The 16,667-nt window shown below is 44.0% G+C and overlaps 1 protein-coding gene across 4 annotated transcripts in view; it reads right to left on the reverse strand.

The window, feature by feature from the left end:
• qkia (QKI, KH domain containing, RNA binding a) overlaps positions 1–15,323 on the reverse strand; it is a 58,073-nt gene extending 42,750 nt beyond the window's left edge. For 2 of the 4 annotated variants that reach the window (XM_053845435.1, XM_053845434.1), the window contains exon 1: positions 14,905–15,323. In XM_053845435.1, the coding sequence (XP_053701410.1) occupies positions 14,905–15,049 (145 nt within the window). In that variant the 5' untranslated portion in view covers positions 15,050–15,323. The remainder of the gene's footprint in view (positions 1–14,904) is intronic. The other 2 variants (XM_053845437.1, XM_053845436.1) reach the window with 1 other exon arrangement.
• Positions 15,324–16,667: the final 1,344 nt, after the last annotated feature.

Here is a 16,667-nt window from a genome sequence, read left to right on the forward strand (position 1 = left end):
TGGAGGGATTGGTATGGACCATTGATGTGCCTAATGTACTTAAAAAATAAAAAAACATCTGTGCAGCAGCCCTCATTTCAGCCCAATGTCCTACTGCAAATTCTGCTCACATTTTCTCACATGATTCAGGTTAGGGAAGCTGCTGTTTATGAATTGAGGCCTTAAAAATAAGCACTTTCAACATGCTACTTATTGGAGATTCCAGTAGTGAATCAATGTTAAAGGAATCTGAAACTACAAAACACAAATGAAGAAAACATGTCGATGCTTTAATTGGAAACACGATTCCCCAGTCGCCTTCAGATTCAGACTATATTCAAAGCCAGGGGAAAAAAGAGAAATTCACCGCGGGTGTTACACAACCGTAATTGTAAAACAAGGCTTTAGTGCTTGTTTAACTCAGGACATTCCGCAGACCTAGCGCCGCGTGGACACATACGCAAGGTGAAGCAATAACAAAAACAGAGGCCGGTTTCTGGCAAACCTGTTGGAATACATTTTCTAAAAGCCTTTCAGGAGACAACGCAGATATTCTGAGCACACGACAGCAACCATTAGTAGCAAGGTTTGAGTCACGACGCTGAATTCTTATTCCGAACGTAAAGCGTGTGGGTCTGGTAATGGCCAAGAATAGCAATCAAGGAAGGCATTAATCATAACCGGTGGCAAACAACGTGCTTCCAGAAGCTGTCGCCGTGATGGTTCGCAGGAGGGCGGAGAAGTGACAGGCTGATCGTGGCAGCAGCGGCGAGCGTGTCATCGCATGTTGCTGAGGAGGTCTAACAAAAGGGGAGGGGAGCTAAACGGAAGAGGAGGAATGCAGAGCAGAGGATTTTCGGGGGGGAACGGGAGGACAATGGACCAGAAGACTGGGAGACAGGTTTAGTATTCAGGAAGAAAAACAATGTTGACACTGAGAGCAGCGACACTTGCATCACTTTTATACGTTCATCCATCAATTTTATACTAGATTCTACACTACTTCCTTCCACTAACTCAAGATGTATTTGCAGCCTCAATCTTTATGTCAGAACAATTCTCAATTCAACATTTACATTTCAAATAGGAGTTTAAATGATTGAACGCTCGATGATTCCTTGTTTACTTCTAGTTTGAAAATTGAAGTTCCAGCTGAAACGCAAGTTGTACAGAAGCAAAAAAAGGACATGGTAAAATAACCCAAATCCTAAGAGTTTTCTGTAATGCTTTGATGTTATCCATTTGTTAAACAAGAAAAGCTAACTAGGAAAACCAAAAACAGACAAAGAATTTCGCAAAAAAGCTTACAATCTATTAATATTATATAACTGGCTAGGAACAACTTGCTTTGTTTACAGCCATAATGTCTCAGATTTTGAAGCATTTTAAGAATGACAAAACATGGTCCTAGTTGGAACCAATTCCTAAAAACACTGGCTTTTGCCCCAAAAATCCAGAGGGATATTTATCGGCTAGCTTTGTCTTTATGACTGAATATAAAGGAGGACATAGGCCAACACTTCATGACAAAATGACAGGTAATCACCGACACAGCTGTAAAACAAATATACATTAGAAAAGTAGTAGAAACTAAAAAGTTGGAGTCCAGCAAACCTTGAATTTCCGTCACGCCAAGGCACAGTGAAAATGTACGGCTGGTAAATTAGATTTGGAGACAGCTTTGCGCTGCCATTAAGACCTTTGACTAAAATTAGAACGAGATCATCACATTTGATGGTGTAGAACTGTTTTATGAGGATGGCGCTGGTGGGGGGCATGTTGGCAGCTCAATGAGCCATCGCGGTGCCCGTTCTGTGCACTCAGTGGCATCTGCCACAGGCAGGGGTGAAGCTGGCAGGGAAGGCTAGCGAAACACTGCACCATAATGGCTTGTTCTTAATGGCTGCCGAGAGGGGGAGCGTTCATTAGTCTCCCCGTGGGTGAATTCTGATGGCATCCCGGGGCGGAACTCGTGCAATCATGTACGTTCAAGAGGAACCCCAGGATGAGCGAAGCCACGATTACAGTTTTCCTTTCCAAGCTTTATCAAAGGAAATAATGGCTGAAAGTAAATGATAATAAAGTTGAGCAATTGAAGGAAGAGACTAATATAACTCAGCTCTGCAGAAGCTAAAACTCTGTGCCACCACTGCTTTTATCCCGACTCTACATTATAGAGGAGCCCAATACCTTACTCCGCTGAATCAGCAAACATAACACATAAACGCCGACTCGGGCGCCTTCTGAAATACCCAGCAAGGATTTCTCATTTCACTCTAGCTTTGCCATCAAAAGAGTGGACGATATGTAGCGTTAAATTGGAAGCCACAGCAGTAGCCATTTAAGTGGGCGGTTCTAAGACGCAGGACTCGACTCAAACGTTTTTTACAAATGTGCCTCATGTACAGTAGGAGTGTGGGTCACATCCAGCTTATGTGGAGTGCAATGTTTTGGATTTAGATACAACTAGTCCGTAACAAACCACCTGAATGGATGACACCAGAAACTAAATAACCACGTGAAAGAAACACAAATACCTTTGGGTTGAAAAACCACAACAGGGTTTCCAGCAGAAAATCCATTGTGGGGTGTGCAGAGCAGAGTCGGCTGTGTTTTGTAGGTCTTACTTTGGGGTTAAAATGAGGACAGCAACAAAGAACTGGCTCGGAGCTGTCTCTAGCTTTGCGTCAGCTAGCGAAAGAGGCGCTAGAAGATGTAGTGCCTTGTTTGTTTTTCTGCATTAACAACATAGATTGGTAAATCACAGAGAAATGTTCTGTTTGCTCATATGTAGGGTTGCAGTCAGATGGTTTTCAAGTTACATTGTGGCTCACATAACAGGTTGTTCTACACATGATAGGAAAAATATTACATAACCGATTCTGGCATTTTATGAATCAAGACATGCACAGGAAAAATCCTGGCAGAAACCCTGAAAGTGGACAATTTTAGGAATCCAAGACTGAAGCGAAACACCATGCAGTCAACGTTGTTGGCGTTTACATCAAGTAAACCTCTTTTATCCGACTAAGAATATGTCTAAAACGAGTCAGGTAAAAGCCATTTGAAACCATAACAAGAGCATAGGACAGTGGGGTCCGTGCATAACATGAAGCCCGGGATGTTTGTTCTAAGCCCACCAAGATGTGATAAGACAGAGAAGAATTACAGGATGAAGAGACAGGATGCATATCGATGGGGTGTGTGGCAAGTGACGAATCAGAGCGGCAGATCTTGGTCTCTTTGTGTTTAGACTGTCACCAGTATCCTGTGGTTCGTGACAATAGGTGAGCCGCTGGTCTCTCCACCAGACCTGGAAAGAGTGACGCACTGTCCTCTCTGATGTCTTTGCTGGAATACAGGAGAAGTGACTTATTCCAGGCCGTAACAAAATATTTCACGCCACCGAAATCCATGAGATTATTTCAGAAACAAACCTCAGAAATGTCTATTTGTGAGCACACTTGCGCTACGTTTGTTACACCACAATGGCAGGAAGGGTCCAGCTGTCAGAAGAGGAAGCAAGAGAGTAGAAGGGAGGAAGCAAAGGCTCAGACTGTCAATGTGACTGCAGAAGATAACATGTGCAGCGCTTCCTGTCCCCTCCCTTGAAATAAGGCCACCAAGCTCACATCCAAAGGACAGCATGAAAGCTAGGGGGTTTCGAAAATACTTAAAAGGGCATTTGTCCGAATGGATCTGTGATCGAATCTTTATCTTAGTCTCCTAATCCCACAGAAACAATTTTCCCATGCGGCAAGAGTAATCTGCATCTGCTGCTGGGCTTACTGCGATGGGAAAACACTCAGTCACGAAACAACTCCAGCTCCAAACCAGAACAGGGTGATTCAGAATACTGCTGCGATTATGCAGGTGATTATTTCCAGCTCTGTTTAACAAACTCAAAAAGAGGATAAGACCAGAAGCAGATGGGAGCAACTGGAACACGCCAGCAGTTCACGGGTGAGAACTTCAACAAACACGGCACAAAAATAAAAAAAAGATACATCCATTTAAAGACAGTAGATCGCTGAGAATCTCACAGAAAGAGGAAAAGTATATTCTGTTATTTCTCATTATCAGAATGAGGTCACACGATTGTGACATACAACTCTTTGATCGCACAAAACGGAAGCAGGAGAAAAGACGAAGGCAACTTTTGGGAGTCTTTTGCAAGCAATTAACGGGAACAGTCCTTTCTGAGTTTCCGCAACAACTTGCGAGAAACTGTTACTGTAAATCTGGATGGTACAGAGAAGCGTCTTGGGATGTAAATAGAGAAACGTGTGGGAAGGCCAACAGTTGATCGTTCAGGTGCCAAAATGCACATGCAAAATTACGCTGTGACAGTTGTCTAGCTATGCACTCTAACGCCGAAAATTGACTCTGTACCAGCGAGCCAGTTGTGTTAAAGTACACACATTTTCATATCTATTCACTTTCCATCACCATTCTGGGTTTGGTGAGAGGGAAAAAAAATGTATTTAGATTTTCTTGTGACAATGCTGAATAGCATCTATATTACTTTTCACGTTCTGACACGTGACATGACGTGACGTCATGTCCGTTTAACGTCAGCCAAAATCGGAAAATGGCCAACAATCTTACTTCAGCCGGTTGTAAAACTCAAGGCAACTTTACATTTCAGACGTGATGCGCATTGTTTTTTTTTCCTGTCAACTACCACAAATACATTATTTTTAGAATTGCGTCATTGTTTTAGATGCAGAAAATAGAGTCAACATAATCTATAACCAGTAAGTAAAATCGTGATCACAATTACTTTAACAAAAATAAATAAAAAAAACAACAAGATAAAGGCACGCCACAATCGAGAGCAAGACTATAAACCCACACACGGACAGGCTTCATTTCAGTGTTGATAAATTATACTGTGACGCAGAATTAGAGAGGTGTGGAGGGAAGTCTTCTACTCGAAGTCAGAGGTGCTTATTTTTAAAAATAGATTGGCCCTGGAAAAAACAACTGTGGAAAAAATAAGTATAGCAGTGAGAGCAGGACCCACTCGCCAGCACACAAGTGCAAGTGTCAGGCTGATTCAAACGGACAGACCCCGCTACAGACCCTGAATGTCACAACTGGTCCACGTATGAAAGGGGAAATGTTGCCTGGAGGCGCGGTGTTCGACTCATTGTTACTATGTAGAGGGGGAGAGGGACGCTGCCTGGCTAGCATGGCCAGAAATGAAGACAGTCTGGGCCATTCAAAAAAGAAAATAATTCAGGAGGGATGATATAGCAGGACAGACGAGACATTCAGAAAAACAGCAGCCACACAACTAAACAAATACGGGATGCGCATTGTTTGAGTGTGCAAGAGGATGTACGCAAGTGAGTGTCTGATGTCGCCGACCACACTTCTCGTGGGAGGAACTTGCGCATATGTGGTTCATCAAAAGTGTCAAAGCGCTCAATAAATTTAAAAGGTTGTTGTTGTAAGCGCTCCCTTTGACAGGCAAAAAAAAACTACAAACACTCCTGGAGTGAATAAAGAGAGAGATGCAGAGGAGATAAATGAAAGGGGACAGAGAAAGACAGGTCTGTCTCCTGGAAGACTCATCTTCACCTTTAGGTGTCAACAGCAGCTGGCACCTTGGCACCCTGATCAGCGCCGCACCTGTCTCTGCGCCATCTACGTGTCATCAATCCCCAGAAGGCCTTGTCCTTCCCAACAGGACCACTGATGTTTACAGCACATTACTTTAAGTGTACACACAGAGTGGAGACTTTTAACGAATGCCACGATCACAGGCGCACTCCAAGCCGGCGTGCGTGTGCCGACACGTCAGGTTGGAAAACATACACACAGACAGGAGTGGCTAGGTTGTCATGCTCTGTAATGTTGCTGAGGTTCTTCTGCAACAGCAAGCTCTGAGGGTAACGCATTAGGCTCATGACAGGGCAATAAACAAATGGAGTTTGACGCGCTGTGCATGTTTTAATAATGTCAAGGCTAAGACAGATTCATGGCATCATCACACTTACAACAGCAGGAAAGCGACTGTGTTGTTGAATGAGTGATGAATTTGTACAATGCTTTTGGACAAACCTTATCAACACTGCAGTCAAGCCACCACAGAAGGCCACAACACCTTGTCTAACTCACGTGGTAAACTCTAGGTAGACAGTTTTAGTAGTATAACGCAGCCCACAGGACCCATCGTCTTAAGTAGATAAAGATCGAACCTACTTCCGTGACTGCCTTCGACTGGGCTTAACAGTCGTGAAAATGCGCCAAAAGAAAATGCAACTTTCAGCCCGTTTGCAGTCATCATTACTGGAGACAAATACACCTCCTTCAAGCATAAAAACCTGTTTTTCGGCCTTTATTCGGATTTCCATTAATGTCTATTTCGGTTATTAGTGAAAAAATAAATAACAAAATAGGACGATGGAAACCCCATTATTGACACCACTAGTCATAAACACGGGTAAAACGCGTTAAATAGATGCGTTATTTTGCTGAACATGTGGTAGTGGCAAGAACCGGAGGACACACACCACAATACATTACTCTTGTTTTTCTAGGACAACATAAGGAAAGCATACCAACCTGTTGTCTGTGCACTGTTAACTTGAAAGCTGAAATGCTTTACTTAGTGCACTCAATTGTCTCTACAGGAAATGCCACCTTCCAACTTGACTAAAATATAGATTTAAAAAAAGGGGGGGTTTAATAGAGATCAGATCCTGATATATCAGAGGTGGCATCACTATATATTGCCAGATCGATATGTTTTCACACCTCCAGCATGTGGAAGACAAATCACTGAATGCAAGGTTTGAGCTTTACATCCACAATTGCAGACAAGTCGACGTATTGGTGTTTGTCCTTCATACACAACACCACTGGCTGCATATCGATTTCCTCTCCTTCTCGTTCGAAATGGACAAAGTCTGATCTCTTTTACAGCTGCGTGCATCTCATTGATTCACTAGACTTTTTTTCATTTTCCACAAAGACACTGGACTGACCACCTTTGAATAATAACACAGTAGTTATTTGTATCCAAAAGACGCACATGATAACAACAAGAAAAACACAGTGAGAGGGAACAAATCTTCTCTACTGAGTGCAAATAAAGTCCAGCGAGGTATGTGGTGAACGTCGACCTGCATCATAAGTCATGGCATTTCTATGGGAAGCGGAGACATGCTACTCACACATAACCATGCACTCGATGCAAGCAATCAATGCGTGTATTCAGTTGGGTTATTGTGCATTTGATGCACAGCAGTTGGGGCTCTAGGAAGGGCATCGAAAGTGTGCGAGAATGTGTGGCCTACTAAAACACAGAAAGCTATTGTGGGTGATTAGCTAAGGGAGGAAGGCAGAGACGGAGGGGTGGCATGTTGAGCTGTGGGAAGGGAGGGTCATTGACCTTCCTCACAGCCAACCAGATGACCTCATTCACAGCACATAGGAATGCTCTGTTTCCCCTCACTGTTCTTTAGCATATGCACCACCCTCCACACCAAGGGGAAAGAGTCAGGGCAGTTTAAGTCTCAACAAATATAATAAATATAGTAATATTGCAATGTACAGAAAGGATTCTGGCAAAATGGCTGCTTGTTTATTTAAAGCGATGATAAAGCGACTTAAATTCTGCAGATGCACAAATCAAAAATCATTTTCAATAGTTAATAACTGCACATAGAGCTCGAGTCAGTTGCAGTGTGTGCAGCATAGACACATGCTACTGAAGAGGCGAGGATTCTCCAATTAAAACCTAGTCATACAAAGCCACCCATTGTCTCAGCACTGTAATCCCTTCTCCACCGCTGCACTGATAAGGACAGACATACTTTGAGCCTCAGTGGAATCACACCGTCTTCTGCTCACCACAATTCTTAACTAGCTAAGAAATATTTGCTTTCATGCAAGAGGCATGAGACAAACGCATCCCTCGTCGGGTCAGGCGTTACGCGACGGCAAAAAAAAGGAAGTTGCTGACGAAGTAGAGGAGGCGCTGGATTAATAAACCCGTGCTCATGTCCTTCGAGTGGTGCAGGTGTTGGAAATACCATGAACTTTAGCGAGAGCCGGGAGGAAACGCAAGCACGTGCCGAGCTTGCAGACAACCTTGCGGCTGCTTCAGAGACTTCTCCTGCACTTTTTATCCGTGACACACCTGAAAAGTGATCCACCGTCTTGAGAAGAGGAACAATTATCAGAGCAACCTTCCATTATAAAAAAAAAAACATATTTAAAAGGAGGGATTCCGAAACTCAAGAGAGCAAAAAGAAAGGTTGCGGAACTTGACTTCAAGATTTTGGAAAATGTTTAATCCAAAAGGATTAGGTCACAACCCCTGTTTAAACGTTAGGTTTCTTATCAATAGACCAGACCACACAAGGAAACTGCTGAATGAGCCGCCTCAGCTCATGAGGAGTTATCACCATCGCGACAGAGCCTGAGATGCACTGTTTACAGTCCCACTCAGCAAGCCGACATTTGACCAAACTAATGTGCCATGCATGCAGTAACTTGCTGACCAGATCGGGAAACGCAACAACACATCAGTCTGTATGAGTGAAGCTCGCAAATGTTTACATGAAAGAATTTATACAGGGAAATGTTTAACCCCAAGGTAAATACTTTGCTCTTTTATTAAACTTTTTTTAAGATTAATTGCACCATCCTCAGGCAGGAAACTGTCACAGTCATTTTACACACATTAATTTAACCCATTTTCTCTCACGTTTTTTTAAACCATATTTTTTATTGCCATTGAAAGCAGGGCAAATGCAAATTATTGTTTAGATTGATGTGTGTACATTTTTTACCAAAATCTTTTTCCCAGTGTAATAAAATTAACTGTCAACAGTTATTCAGCATTTGAGATGATCCAAAATCACAGAATCTATTAAAGCAAAAATAAACGTGTGTATGACCACAGCAATTGTGTGGTTCAAATTCATTTTTGACTATTAACATTAGTCATTGTGGATGCAAGTAAGGCGTCCAGTTGTGCAGATAATTCACCTTTAAGTCTTCACACCGAGTTGTGAGACCAGAATAGCACGTCTCTTTCATCAGAAAGGTTCTGAAGTAAACTGTAAAAAACAACCGGCCTGGGAGGAGGAGAAATCAAAACAAAGCCCAGCGCATTCTTGCTAGACAGCAGAATGGAACAGAGCTCATCTGCCACATCACTACTGCGGCCAGAGGGAAAGGTTACGGTAGCGCTACCTGCACTTGCCAACCCCAGAGGGAAAAAAAGCAAAGGGCCAAGGACAGGTAAAATATTTAGATTTGGCTCTTCACTCTGGGATTATTGAGAGAGCCTTTTAAAAAAACAACAGTAGTGGCCTGTCTGAGGTTAAACTGGAACCATAAAGAGTGTCAAAATAGAAAGGAAATGTTTGATTGGGATTTTCTTATGAACAGAATACAGAGTGTGGACGGCTAGAATAAACACAGGACGAGAGGTTAAGCGGTCAGACTGGGCTGCAGGTAAAATTCCTGAGCTGGCTGCAAACTCTCCTCCACCGAGAGGAAAACGGGGGAAAAAAAGACTGGGTTTCACTCATGTCTCAACTCTACGCTAAAAACCAGGAAGGAGTCAGGAGAGTGACTCGAGGGTGACTCCTGTAAAGCGCTGTTGCTTCACATTGTTAGGCCTCATAGAACACAAGTGAAAAAAAGGAGGTGAGGAAATGTGGGGGAATACCACTCGCAAAAGGGTGGGGGAGCCATTAGGGGAACTTAAAGAATGTTGAAGGGTGGGTTTGTTTTGGCGACTATTCAGGGCAGGAATGCATATTCACACAAACGTGGAGGGGTATTTAAGGGGGCTCATGAATTTGGAGATGTAATTGGTCGAAACAAAGGGTCGAGAACAACCCCCTCGTCCGAGGGGAAAACAGTACGTCCACTTTTTACTGAAGATGTTTCAGACACTAGGGAAATACGATTTAAAAAATGAATTCATATTAAAGACTGCAAATGCTACGTTATCATTTCCGCAAAATGAAGACGCACTGCTAAATGGCGCCAGCGCCAATGACTGAGATAACGCCCCAAATAAAACCATAATGAATTATCGCAGTGAAGCATGTAGTTTAACAAGAAAAAAAGACAGTAAAAGAACATTGTCTGAAGAGCAACAAAGAGGAAATTACGTTTAATTTCGCTGTAATGCTACGTTATTAAACACGTACAATATTGCTGACTGTAATATTTGATTGTGGTTCATTTTGTGGGATAAAATTGCTACATTATAACGTTATGAAGTTGGGCTCAGTAAAAGCAAAGCCAGCAAAACTCCGCCCACGCAGGTTAGCATTGAATGCCGTCAATGCATTACATCAAGGAAGGCATTCAGAGTAATCCAGCCAGACCGGTTCAGAGATTCCAGTGTCAGTACCTTGTGAAGCGTAGGCATTAGAAACTTACAGTTTACAGTTTGCGCTCCGGTTAAAAAGGTGCTGCACGCTAAACCAAGATATCTGCTTAAAGAGCTCTCACTGGGTGGAAAAGTGACCTTCTCTGTTAGACAGAAAAATTGTCAGCTGAAATAAGAGCAGAGACATTGTGTTTTGGTGACAGCAAGCCATAATTTCCGCTGGTACGGAGACAGGCCACCAAGCAGAGGCAGCGGCGATAAGGAGGCCCAGCACTCACAGGATTGAAGGCGGTGATAAAGGCCAGGAGCTGTTGTTGGATGACTTTATCACGCTGCACCCGCTGGGGGCCGCAACGTAGCGGCTGGACTCTAGCCAGATAGGGTAAGGTGGGATTGTGGTTGGAGTCGGTGTAGTGACTGCTAGGGGGGAAATAAGAGGGCCAGGCAGCGACGTGACAGGAGATAAGAGTTGGGGCGATGCCGGGTACGACATTAGCCAACACGGAAGCCTGACTTCTGCCACCAGCTAATTTATTAGAGACGGTGGGAAGCAAGGACAGAGAGAAAACAGAAGCTGGAGCTTGTGCTTGTGTCATAAACTACAGTTAGGAGGTGTTAAAAACATCGACAGTGGGCTGTGTATTGACAAGAAACAGGCAATGCAAAACATATCCCGGTACAGATGTGACGATGTATCACTATATATTGGGATACCGTATGTTTAGCGATGTAATTACAATAATACTCGAATACTTTAGGGAGAAAATTGCTTCAGAAAACTTATTATATTGTCTGCATTAAAACTAGTTCATTGTTATGAATTCCAGTTAGACTACATTTTAGCTGACAATCTAAACCTAACTTCAACACTATTACAAAACACTGAAGGGGTGAGTCACAGGGAGTTTGCTGGAAGCCTTAATTCTTCTTTACAAACACAAACACATCCAAGTACTTCATTCTTAAATATTGATATTTACCACTTAAAATGTCAACACGGTATTGTGCCATCGCGTAACAAAATATTTTACCAGTCAACAACAATACACATTGTTTTTTATGCTAACACCAGCTTTGTTTCTCATGTTTTCAATGACAGTGTGACGCTTTCAATATGCTGTCAAAAGAAATGTTTCAGAGTTACAGTTGTTAAAGGGACTAACTTGACACACTTAATGCTTCTGAGTAAAGTGCAGGTGTGTAACACTGCATTTGACTTTAGATATTTAAAAAAAGGTCGTAATGTGGGATTATTTTTCTTTAGTTTAGTTTATCATACCATGAGAAGTATTGTGACGTTCTTCTTACAGCGACCAATGTAAGAAGAACGTCGCGACTTCAAACACTACACTTGATGGTTGAACTATATCTTCATCACTATAAACTGCACTGGTGCGAAGCGCAGCACACAGACACCCTGCCCAAAGTCTGGTGTCAGTGGACCACACTGCTCGGTCCTGTTAGGTTAACGAATTGATTGAGTGTCGGAGGTTAGTGTAGACCTCCACAGAGGACACCAGAGGTCAACCTACAGTGAAGCACTGCAGAACCAGAGATGAGCGGTGATCAGACAAAGGAATTACAGGGAAGGAAGGAAGGAAGGGAAGAAAGAAAAAAAAACACTTGACTTATGACACTTTTCCCCATTTATCAAACGGTTGTGAGAACACCTATTCCCGCAGGACTGGTTACAAACAAGGACATGACAGTCTCTGCTTAAAACACTGACAGCTCTCCGGGGATGGTCCTGCGAGCAGACAGCCCCGTGTGGTTGACTGCTGTAGACTTAAGCTGCACAATGATGCCCAAAAAGCTAACCCTTGAGGAAATAAACCGTTTAATAAATATGTTCTTTTCCTCTCCCCGCTTGTCTACAATTCACTTCTCAACTACGCAGCTGTGTTATACGGGCTGTCTCCTCCTGCCAACAGAAAATATGGCAATTTGAAGCGGCTTGTTGGTTGGCAGATCGTAAAGAGGAATAAAAAAAAACCTCTGTAGCAGGTGTCACCTCAGGGAGACGAACAACTGCAACGCAAGAGGGGAGGGAGGGCGGTTGAAAAGTGGGCTTGTCAATCAGCCAGAATAACCTTGAGGGACGGAGTCACACCGTGACCCGGCAAGGACGGAGGGCCGGTAAGTGTGAGACCCCGACGTTCACATACACACAGATGGGTGGTGTCGGCTATCACCCGCCATGGAAACAGCTGTGTAGACACACACAAAACATTGGGGTGGGGGGGATGCTCGCAGCTGTCGACCAGACATACCTTCGAGGGGCTCGCAATTAAAGAAAGTATTAGGTCCAGATTTCAAAAGTTTGAATTTTGGGCAGCTGCCACACATGAGACGGAAACCACACACGGGTGAGAAAAAGTGCGACTGCTTACTGCTAATAACACCACAGAACCACAAATTAAAGATTCCCGGTGGGAGTTCTTATGCTCTAACTGGAAGTGATGTTGTCATTCCATCACACGGGGAAAGAGCTGATTAAACAGAAAATTTCGCCTTGTTGTAAACATTTACGAGCTTCAGCTAATTTCGCAAAGTGGTGTCACAAAAACTTTAAATTCCCGCAGTGAGAGAGGGTGCCAAACTTTTATTTTGGCTTGACTAGCATGTCAATGAAGCATGACTCTGGGTGGGGTCAGTCAGATATGAAAGCGAGAGGGAGTCGACCCCCGGCGTCAGTTCCTCTTCCACAGGGTGGGCAAACCAAACACCACCTAACAAGAACCAGACAGCGAGCGTCTGCTCTCAGAGGGCTTTCATATGACACATACTCGCAATCTTTGACCAAGCAGCACTGTTTGGGCTGCTGCTATGGAAACTCCCGTAAGACTTATGTGGCTTAAAGGGAGTCATGAATGTGGCAAACATGATCCCGAAAACACCCAGGGACGCAACACCCAGCTGAAACCTCAAACAAATTAAAGCCGAGCTTCTTCCAGACGCAATTCAAGTGCGAAGGCTGGCAACAGCAAAATAAATCTTATCAGTTCAGCGGGTTATTTGGGATGTCACGGTGACATACAGCGACCGGTGTTGTGGCGTCGCTGAAGATAATGGCACTAAATGTCTATTTAAATAAGCACTTTTGTTCGTTTTCCTGTGACACAAAGGCAAACAGGGAGGATTTACTGGAAATGAAACTCTATTTGTGAGCGGAATTGTTGATTAAGTGCCAGTCCGTCCGCCGTTCAGAGGATTGACACGACCCGCAACTATGTGGGTTGCAAAACAGCACTTTAAACACAGGCGTCAGCGAGACAAAAAAGCAACTTAAACATCATTTGAATATATCATTCTGCTCAGAGACGCAGGGAGAATAAAAGACAGCCAAGTTTGTGGATATTTCTGTTTAGTGTTGATGGTATTTTTAGCTATCATAAAGGACTCCTGCTGTTTTATTCATATTTTGTTGGGAGCAATTTCCCGACATACATGAGCTACGAGACTGTTCTACATTCGATTATTTTAAATCAAGTCTATGGCTTTTAAAGATGAGGGCACACATTTCAGTTAAGTAGTATTCATTTTCTGAACTACAACTTGCTTCATCCGGACGCAAAAAGAACACATTCAAGTGGTGGTTTTGTGAGGCAACAACCCACATTTCGCCTCAAGTGACTTGTTTATCTCCCATCGAGGAAGCCAGAAATCTCTGCAGACCGGTTTGACAGCTACATACTGGAGCGAGCACTCATCCAGACGTGGAGCCGAAACTTCCAAATGGCCCCGTCAGAACTACTTTATGGATCCGTCTGGTTCCGGTGCGGCCCATACCGCTGATGTTAGGGGTGACACTTCCCGATGCTGGGGGGGCTGTGGCGCTCTCTAGTGTCCCCTTTGCTGGGTTATATAAAAACAATCGCCTTATGATACTGACACCAGCAACGTCTATAATCTGCAGCACGATCCTCAATAATCGGCAGTTGATCTGAAGGAGGGCTGTGGAGCCCGCGCCGCTGAGAATATATCGGTGTTAAGGAGTGGCGGGGTGGGATTCCGGGTGGTTATTTCATAAAGAAGTTGCCCCTCCGAGCTCAACTCGCTGGCTATTGTTTGGGCAACAAGCAGGCACATTCCATCGCGGTTACGAGCTCGGCCGCAGGGCGACAACACGACCCTCCGGTCCAAAACACTCACTTCCCACAGGCCAGTTCCACACTCACGGGTGGAATCCTTCACTCGGTAGCGAAGTTGAGGCTGCCATTTTCTGGCGGAACACCCAGACTCGGCTAAGCTACAATGCTACATGAGTGGGGAACATGTGGAATCAGGCCCGGTCCGGGGTTACGTGTGCGGAATGGAGGTCGAGTTGAGTGCTTCATGTCGAGAGGGGGGGTTAATATAGCGAGTGGGAAAGTTTTATACAGTCGAAAGAAACTCCTGAACTCTCCCTGTGTGTAGAGAAAGGAGCGCGGCGGAGGGGTTAAACTCGTAGCGGAGTCCGAACTCTTTCAAACGGGTGAGTGACTCGTGAGTTCCGCAGCAGCGACGCCGCCGACGCTGGGGCTCCGTCCAGCGTCGCTCCCCGCACCGCCGCTTACCTTCATCGAGAAGCCGCTCCAGGTGCGTGAAGATGCCGCAGAGGTTCGGCAAGCTGGTCATGAGCTTCTTCTCGTTCAACAACTGCATCAAATAGTCGGGACTCGGCCTCGGTCGCTCCTTCATCTCGACCTCTCCGACCATCATCTTGGCGGCGACAGCGGAGAACGAAGCACCGGAGAAACACAGAATCCTCTTTGGGGGGGGGGACAAAAGAAGAGAAAGAAAGAAAAACTTGCGGCTCCAAAATCCCTCTCCTTCGTCGTCCTGTTGTGTGGAATGCTCTGGTTTGTTCGGCTTGTTTCGAGTGGAGAAGGAGGCGAAAAAGAAACCGTTATCTCCCCGCCGCGAGACTCGCCGTACTCTCCTCAACACCGTGTGCGCGCGGGGACGTTCGACTCCACCACTGTAGGCGCCAGGCAGTTCACCACCCTCCACCCGCCCCTTCCGCTTTCATTGGTCCGTGCTCGTTTACAAGACTAACAGCACCGCCAATGGGAGCAGAGGTCCCAGACACGACAGGCGGGGTAAGCGTGTCTGAGGAATGATTGACATTATGGACAACCAATGTGCTGCGGGTGAGTGCATCGCTTGTGTTGTCAACACAAGACTCGGTCTATTTTTATTTATTCATTTTTTTCATATATTCAATATGCATTTTACGGAAGCGCATTGCATTCACTTGCAGAAAAACGAAACTAGCGGTTTTCGTAATTATTTTTGTTTATCTGTGGAGGGTTTTTGTTCTCTCTTCCTGTTTTTCATGCTATTTCCCCCGTTTTCATTGCTCATTTTTTGTCTCGGAAAATTTTAAATTGTCGAGAAACTTCAATTACAGAGCTCACCATAGATGACACATTCTTGCTGGATTTCAAGCTCAATAATTCATGAAAAATATTCAGTCATTCAGAGTGAAAAAATATTTAAAAAAAAAAAAACCATTTATTTATCGTTATTCTTCAAGTGAACGCAGTCAGCTTCTGGGTCATTTAATTTCAAATATTAGATTTTTAGTTTAGATCTCTTCATAAATCACATCAAAATACTTAATAAGGTAAGTGTGTTGAGATAAACATAGTAAACAACACCACTTTATTTGACAAATATATTTGAAGTTCCCTGAAAGGTAAATAAAAACCTTCTTGCGTATAAATAAATTCAATAATGTATTTATTTTCCAAGCTACAGGAGACTTGTGATGAAGTTCATGATCGCTGACTCTGGAGATAAGGTCGACTTATTATGACCATGTCATGTTAGTGTACATGCTGTAAGCTGTGTTTAGCCCCAGCAAAGTCATGGATGGGGGGTTGCAGTCTGGTCTGTTAAAACAGGAACCCCCACCGGCGAGGGAACACCCATGTGTGGCTGCAGCAGGATGACACTCGACATGTTATTTCTTTGAGCCTTCCTCTGACCTCTGACCTTCTCCTCTAGATTCCACATCAGCTTGGATTCATATAGCATCACTACCTCTCTCATAACTCTCCAGCTTTCCCAGCATCTGCATTCTGTGGCTCCTCAGGTCTCCAGCATGCAATTGTTGCCAAACATCCCAGTCAGCAGAAACGCTGTGACTCCAGTACGTAACTGTCTTGTTTTTTTTTTCCGAATGGACCATTTATTCCAACTTTTGACACATAAATCACAGAATTTTTACAGGCCCACTTAAAAAAGAGAAAAGATATCTGCAAAACACGGGACCTTTAAACCTTCCAGATCAACCCCTTATCTCACCAAGCCACGCGGATCCAATCAAAGGTGG

Source organism: Synchiropus splendidus, chromosome 16, assembly GCF_027744825.2.
Source record: "Synchiropus splendidus isolate RoL2022-P1 chromosome 16, RoL_Sspl_1.0, whole genome shotgun sequence".
NCBI lineage: Eukaryota > Metazoa > Chordata > Actinopteri > Syngnathiformes > Callionymidae > Synchiropus > Synchiropus splendidus.